This window comes from Bombus pyrosoma, linkage group LG6 (genome assembly GCF_014825855.1).
Source record: "Bombus pyrosoma isolate SC7728 linkage group LG6, ASM1482585v1, whole genome shotgun sequence".
NCBI classification, from domain to species: Eukaryota; Metazoa; Arthropoda; class Insecta; order Hymenoptera; family Apidae; genus Bombus; species Bombus pyrosoma.
In genome coordinates, this window is record NC_057775.1 from 2727605 (window position 1) to 2735425 (window position 7821).

The window sequence follows — 7821 nt, forward strand, 5'->3', positions numbered from 1 at the left end:
AAAAAAAAAATTATCGGAAGGTTATATAAATTTAACAGATGTGTAATATAACTTGTATATACGAAACAAGAAAATTATTCATATGAGAAAATAAAATTTATATCTTGAAAGTGATTTACCAATTATTAATTAATTATTTATTTATGAAAATAATGTAAGTGGTTCATTGAAATAATGAATAATTACAAATTTTTTTCATACATATTATTACATTATGCTTAGTGTCTTTATAATGTATTCAAAGGTGTGATTTTTTTTATTTCATACATGATAATGAACACAAATTGTCATAGTGTGAAAAAAATATAACTATATAAAACTGGCTTAGAATCTAAATTATATTCGTTGCTGATTATATTTCAACATTTGGTCGTTAACGTTCTAGATAAAACGTTGTGTGCATGTAATATAATTAAAATCACACTATAAACAGGTTTCATCGATGTACAACATATAAGTATTTTCTCTGAGACATTACAAAACATATTGTCATACAGGACTTTAACACTGACAAGAAAGTAATTATTATATAAGGGTATTTTTTTAGCATACATAGAAAAATAGTTCATAAAACACTGGCTTTCAAGCGTGCTTGGAAGTACTCTCCATCGCCTTTAGTTGCTTGCTTATTTATCTCTTTATGACGCTCCCTACTTACTAGTTCTTCTAAGACTTCTCCATCACCTTTTATTAACCTGTGAAAGCATTAAGTTACATATAAATATATATTTTTTATTTACATATTGTTAATATATTTACATTTTTTATTAAAAATACCTGTATCTTCCAGTTTCTTCATCATAAACTCTACGTATTACACTCTGCTTTTTTTCCCATTCCTCTTTTGTCATTGGTGCCATTGCCTTTGACTTTTCAGATACTTCTTGTGAATTATCTTTAGAAACACTTTCTTTGGATTTATCAGTATTTCGTGTCTTTTTCTTAGATTTTTTCAATTTCTTCTTCAATTTTTTCTTCATCCTTTTCTTCTTCCTACGCTTTTTCATAGCCTTTTTTAGTTTTTTAGCTTTTCTTCTTGCTTTTTTGCGTTTTTTCTCATCCTCAGAAGTATCTGTACTGCTACTACTACAACTACTGCTGCTACTGTTACTAGTAGAACTGCTGCTAGTACTGTCAGTACTACTGCTAATGCTTGAGGAACTTGAGGATGACAAAGATCTTTTCCTCTTTGATTTCTTGCGAATATGGTCAGCTTTATCTTGTATGTCTTCATCTCTTTTCTTTTCTTTTCCTTTTATATGAGTCTCATCTGTATCTTTCTTTTTTGACTCTGCTTTTTCAGCACTAGTTTGTTTCACATATCTTTCCTTCGATTCACTCTCCCTAGATTGTTCACTAGAATCCTTTATGTTTCTTTGATGATCATGATCCATAGTGCTTCTACTTCTAGACCTATCATAAGGTGGTCTTCTACTGTTATGATTTAAGAATCTATTACCTCTCCTTTCATTATTATACCTATTATATTGCGAATTATTATGTCTATTTCTATCATAAAATCCAGAATGTTTATAAGGTCGATATCCAAAAGTACGTTTACGATTATCCAAGTATCCACTCCGCCCTTTATAATATCCCCTGCCTTCCCTTGGATTCTGTCGATATGGTCTAACACCATTTTCATATCTTTTATCCCACTTGTCGCTTCTCTTTTCCCTATCATTTTGATGCTTAACCTCATGGCTGGAAACACTAGATGAACTGGAGCTGCTAGAACTACTCCTATGCTTTGACTTTTTTCTTTTGTCCTTACTGCAAGTGTTACGTCTTTTTTTCTTAGAATCAGAATCATCACTCTGTGAGGACAGTGATTGTTTCCTCTCTCTTTCGTCTTTCGATTTTATACATTGTTCTGGTCGTAAATCACCTTTTTCTCTATTACTCATTGTAACGTATTATTAATTCTCTAAATCAATTAAATTCGTATTAAACTTAGATATTATGTCTTTTAACATTTATTTACCGTTCAATCGCATCTATGATTAACCTCCTACATTATAATCCAAGGTTTTTTACTACGAAGTGTTCTCATACGAAATAATATATAAGAACCACATATAAGCAGATACGTTAACAACAAAATACCATAAAATAGTTTTTAAATGCATATGCACTATCAATATTCTAGCACATCCCACTAGCATGTAACTAACCTCGATGTAACAAATTACAAAAGTCTCCTTCATCGATTTCCATTTCAAAAATTTGTCAAAACTTAAGGCAATTTTTCATGATATAGTGACGTAAGATATTTAGGGTTTTTTGTTACTACATTTCCATCCATTGGCAATGGTTCATTAGTTCCTATAATTAAGCGCTTGGTTTACAAACATCACGTAAATGAAATATTTTAATCGTTAATTTAACAACTGACCGTAACTTTTTTCTTACTAAAATTTATTTCTTAAACATATTTACTTCTTTCCAAGACTAAATATTACTGTAACTCTTTAGAAAAAGGTTCCTGATTTTCTTATTACCGCATTTTGATTTTTGCAAGAAACCTGTATTCTACTCTTATATAGATAATAAATTTTCAATTGTTTTATCTCTTTTCACTTTAGTATCAAATTATTAAAATTTCTATCAATATGGTTCCTATATTAAAATAAAAATACACCTAATTTTTATTATCTTTCTAAAATTCTTGGCGTTATTTACGTACTTGAAATAATGAAGCGTTTGGGGGATAAATGTAACTGCAGAGACAAAGTAAGTCATTAACCTACTATTATTATTATTACCTTCATCACTATGAAAATACTTTTCTACATCAATGCCAAATTTTACCGGTAGTAAAAGATATATACAAAATAAAAATTTCATAAAAATCGTATTGGACCTATTTCATGATATACAATTTAGCATTAACAAGAAAAATCTCAATCTTATAGTGAGATATATATAGACGTAAAACGATTAATTTATTACTAACACGCTCAAAAAATGTTTACCAATGTTAAATTATCTAAACTTAAAAATAAATCAACAGTTAAAAACGTAATTGTGATTACGGTATAATATTTTATATCGTCATTGGACTTTGTTGCCGTTATATCAATGTGTGATAATGATTATTACCCTTAGAAAGTGTAAGAGTCGTACTAAATAAATGTCTGTCGTTCGCTACGAAATTGTAGGATTAGAACGCTCAGTGATTGTTGCTCGAAATTAAATATAACTTGTCCGAGTGCCAACACGGTTGTTGACCTTCCCAACTTCGTTCATAGTTCTGAAGTTATGAAAAATTTCACTCTTTTAGTGTTACAAAAATTATTTTAATTATAGTTTTCGATTCTTTAATGTACGTATCAAGAAATCATTCGCTCAACAAATAACAATTGTATCAATTCCCATTAACTTCTGCACATAATTTAATTTCGAAACACCACATTTTTCTTTTAACTATTTTGCTTGAAAAATGTAATATCACTTTAGAAATATCGTTTACTTACAATTACGATACAACCGTACATTATAATATGAATGAATTAGGATATTAATGTTAATTTAACTTTATTTTAAAGTCACATAAAGTTTCGTCAAAAATTGTTATACATTTATTAATCAGATATCATCGCCCATTACTAAATACACGGAGTTAGAACCAGCTCTTTGCCAAGAGTTGCGCAAAATCGTAGACGCGATCGTAGTACCAGGAAAAGGACTGCTAGCTTGTGACGAGTCTCCTTCAACTTTTCAAGAACGATTCGACGAGATTGGCGTGGAAAATACCGAAATTAATCGTCGCGATTATCGGCAGATGTTGTTCACCGCAGATAAGGTGAACTCATTATACTGTAATCTGCAGATTTTATTTGCTTATCTAACCTATAAACGGGATATCATGAAATATAATATGATAGCTATTCAATCACCTTCAATTCTCGTACTTTACGGTATCATATCGCAATGAAAGTTTGATTCGCTTGTATTTACGTTTTTTTACCGCAGTCTCAATTTTCAAAATACATAAGTGCTGTTATTCTGCATCACGAGACAGTTTATCAAAAAACATCCGATGACGTCGAATTGATCGAATTGCTACGTCAGAGAGATGTCGTACCCGGCATCAAGGTCGATAAGGGCCTGGTCCCATTATTTAGTTCGAAGGACGAGAATACTACGGAAGGCTTGGACAATTTGCAAGAGAGATGCATTCAATATAAACGAGATGGCTGTCACTTCACCAAATGGAGATGCACATTCACAATCTCAGAGACCACGCCGAGTCAACTGGCCATGGTTACGAATGCGAACGTCCTTGCAAGGTTCAATTTTGATGAACACACGTTACCATTTTAATTGCAACAGAATCGATTAACTGCAAAGATGCAAATTCTATTTTCTTTATTTATTTACCCAACAAACCTAAGGAAAGTGGCCCGAATTGTTAAATACCTACGTCCCTTCTTGTATCGAAGAAAATTAATTAAATTGCACTTTTGAAATTGAAGAGATAAGTTAAATTAGAAATCAAATTAAGTAGGATTTTTGTTATTTCCTTATGTGTGCATTTTTGAACATATTCTGTATCCAATATAATGGCTTGTTTCAACATAAGTTGCATTCAGAAAACTGTTAATTTGAAAATGGTAATGTTAATATTTCTATTAAAACAAGTCAACCGCTAAAGGAGAATCTCCATTCTTGCACTTTGATCCGTTCGATGTTTACGATAGACAGTGGCATTAAGAAAGAAAGTATATACTTATTTGCGTCACATCATCAATCTAACGTTATAATTACAAATTTTTAAATGATTCGACATGATCAATCGTGACATACGTACATACATTATCGGTATCTTAACTGGATACATTTTTTGCTTCGTCTGCAAATAAATTAACTTTATTATTAATTGTACAAATTATTTTCTATACATTCGAATCTACAGGGTATTCAACAAAATGGTGTGCACGATTTTTCATTTCAAACAAAAGTTAATCCGTTTTGATTAATTTATTTGAAATTTACTGAAAAGAGAGAAACTTTATATCGCAGAAAATGGCATGCAATTTGAACATTTATTATAAGCACAAATATACGGATAGGAGATCCAATACACAATCCCATGTAGAAAAGTTAAAATAACACTTATCCTCTGTTGAATGAAAAGTACTTTGGTAATTTTTTGCAATTTGTTGATAACACAAACATTATTGAAAACGTCTGATCGATTCCCATGAATTCGTAAATTCAAGCTTTCTGAACTCAAGGTCATCTGAAGATCATTCTATTATAGGTCGTCAAACTCGTCTTGGCATCAGCTACAATGCCAGGAAATCAAACATACATCACGCCATTTAAAAAAGTCGAAGTGACTTTTAACAAAATAATATATTATAAATAATAATATTATAACAATGTAACTAATAATAAAAGTATTTCAAACAAAAGTTAATCTGTTTTGAATCAGCTACAAATTCCAATGCTTTTATAATCGTTTGTTTCTATAAAGGATCCGATTCAAAATAGTTTAACTTTTTTGTTTGAAATATCTTTTTGTTATACTCTCGGAACTGCTTGAAAAATCGTGCACACCATTTCGTTGAACACCTTGTATATAGATATAATAAATTTTATTGACAAAACTCGTAAGTACTTCAAATATATATTTATGTAATATAGCTAGACAATTCATTTTTCGCAGATATGCCAGTATATGTCAGAGTGCACGAATGGTACCTATAATAGAACCCGAAATATTAAACTGTACCCATGGAATAAATAGAGCGTTAGAAGTTCACGAAGAAGTACTGTCTATTTTGTTTCGTATTTTACAAGAGCATCGTATCTACCTTGAAGGTATGATCCTAAAGGTAGCGATGGTTTTGTCGGGAATAAAAAATTCTACCAATTGTTCGCCACAGGTACAATATCTATTTTACTTACACAATATCTGTTCAATAATTCCAATTGTTATATAAAGTTTCGTATCGTATAATTTAGCACGCTATTGTTAACTACGTATTTTAGTTCGAATTTCTACTGAATTCTACAATGCCCAACACGATATTCTATTAGCATAAAAATAATTTTTAAACAATCTAAAGCGAAATATGGAACTGTGGCATTATATTTGGTATTTTTTAATTACAAATTATTAAAACATATGTACAGATTATTGCCGAACATACGTTAGCAGCTTTACAGAGGACAGTGCCGCCAGCAGTACCAGCGGTTATATTTCTAAGCGGAGGACAATCGGATGAAGATGCTGTTTTAAATTTAAACGCTATTAACGCTTACGAAGGGAGAAAGCCTTGGCCTCTTACGTTTTGCTACGGACGTGCTTTACAAGTATCTTCAAATATCCTAACTCATATTAGAATAGAACACTTTCTCGTAATTTCACAGTTCATTTATTTATAAAATACGAAAGTTCTCCCAATAATCTTACTTTTAAAAGAATACAGCATTGAAAACGTGGAAAGGAAATCCAGATAAAGTGCAAGATGCTCAAGCAGCATTTTTAGAAAGAGCGAAGCTCTGCTCCCAAGCTTCGTTAGGAGAATTAGAACCTGAAAACGGCGTGTGCACTAGGAATTCTCGTTAAAATTATTGATCAATTAACAAATATCCAATTAAAAGTTACGAAGTTATAATTATACCTGTGTGGAAATGAATATCAGAATTCTTTTCAATATTCAATCTTCAGTTGCATCATGCAAATTCCAATTACATGTGACTGCTTATCAATTCACTCGAACACCTTGAACGTCAGATCATGACTACGTCATCATGAAATGACATCTTATGAATACATCTTATCAATGAACTGTATCGCGTAATGATAAAGACGCTTTTCAACGAAAAGCAATACGTTTCATAATGTGTGTGTAAGGGTACGTCAACCTTACATCGAAAAATTTCGTTAGTAAATTCGACGAATGTCACGAAAGGTGCCCTTGACTGACCTCTAAAGCAGAGACTCTCAATTGAAGGCTTCCGTGACGGTACGTGCGAGTTGAGTCGTATAACGTTCGAGAATTTGGTCCGTTATTTAAGGGTCGATACGTCGTCATTTCCATGAATCCCCACCAATTCCCATGTTCCCCTTATCCTTCTAGGCTTTATGGACGGGATCATCAGCACGTATGCTTGACAGTGTCGTAGCTATGAAGCAATTATTAAATATGATATCCCACTTGGACACATTTATTTTTAATTCGTTGTCTTGGAAAATAAACAATAGAACCATGTAAAAAATAAATACAAAAATGTTAAACGAACACATGTGGTACTTTAATTTATTCAAGGAAGTATCTTTGTTTGTATATATACATTTTTTCGATATACACATGGCGGATAATATGTAAACAGAATGATATTAATCCTTATTTTATTGTGAATGATCTTAATTATATTTACTTATTATTTACTTTTAATTGTATTTATACGTATTTACTTCTGTGTATTTCTAAGTTGTTGAGATCATTGAAAGAAGTTTAAAGAAAAGCTCCAATGCAATATTTTATCTTAAATTTGGATCTTTATTGTTTACTGTGCTCGAATAATTTTATTTCAAGCATCTATTGTATAACTATAATCTAATTTTAAATGTTTCATGTGATGCGCATTTGTGTAAAATAACTACAACACTCAAAATACTCTGCATACCACATATTACTAGAAAAAACAAAGCAAATTTTTTTACTTACAAAATTATTTCAAATAATATTTTTTCTGTATAAAAAACCATTCTATTTTCAAACTCGTAATAACGTACTTTTGTTACTGAAATATCCGTGGTGCTTAATTCTATATTTACGTACCTACGTACGTTATTTTGGTTAT

At 30.9% G+C, this 7821-nt stretch overlaps 2 protein-coding genes across 2 annotated transcripts; one reads left to right on the forward strand and one right to left on the reverse strand.

Annotated features, from left to right (window-relative positions):
* Positions 1–135: 135 nt before the first annotated feature.
* LOC122568307 (ADP-ribosylation factor-like protein 6-interacting protein 4) lies at positions 136–2310 on the reverse strand. The gene is made up of 3 exons (XM_043727918.1): positions 1985–2310; positions 778–1927; positions 136–695 (listed from the first exon to the last, which is right to left on the reverse strand). The coding sequence occupies exons 2-3, from the start codon at positions 1905–1907 to the stop codon at positions 566–568; spliced, it is 1260 nt and encodes a 419-aa protein (XP_043583853.1). The 5' UTR covers positions 1908–1927; positions 1985–2310; the 3' UTR covers positions 136–565.
* Positions 2311–2679: 369 nt separating this feature from the next.
* On the forward strand, positions 2680–6650 carry LOC122568313 (fructose-bisphosphate aldolase-like). The gene is made up of 6 exons (XM_043727926.1): positions 2680–2733; positions 3593–3805; positions 3976–4292; positions 5675–5894; positions 6145–6324; positions 6434–6650. Exons 1-6 carry the CDS (start codon positions 2695–2697, stop codon positions 6578–6580), a joined length of 1116 nt encoding a protein of 371 aa, XP_043583861.1. The 5' UTR covers positions 2680–2694; the 3' UTR covers positions 6581–6650.
* The last annotated feature ends 1171 nt before the right edge of the window (positions 6651–7821 follow it).

Excerpts from the sequence above, each read along its gene's own strand:
- LOC122568307 (XM_043727918.1), bottom strand. The coding sequence starts at position 1,907 with ATGAGTAATAGAGAAAAAGGTGATTTACGACCAGAACAATGTATAAAA. Across the intron at positions 696-777 it reads GAAGAAACTGGAAGATACAG|GTTAATAAAAGGTGATGGAG; the intron begins GTATTTTTAATA and ends ATGCTTTCACAG.
- LOC122568313 (XM_043727926.1), top strand. The coding sequence starts at position 2,695 with ATGAAGCGTTTGGGGGATAAATGTAACTGCAGAGACAAA. Across the intron at positions 4,293-5,674 it reads AATGCGAACGTCCTTGCAAG|ATATGCCAGTATATGTCAGA; the intron begins GTTCAATTTTGA and ends CATTTTTCGCAG. Across the intron at positions 5,895-6,144 it reads CTACCAATTGTTCGCCACAG|ATTATTGCCGAACATACGTT; the intron begins GTACAATATCTA and ends ACATATGTACAG.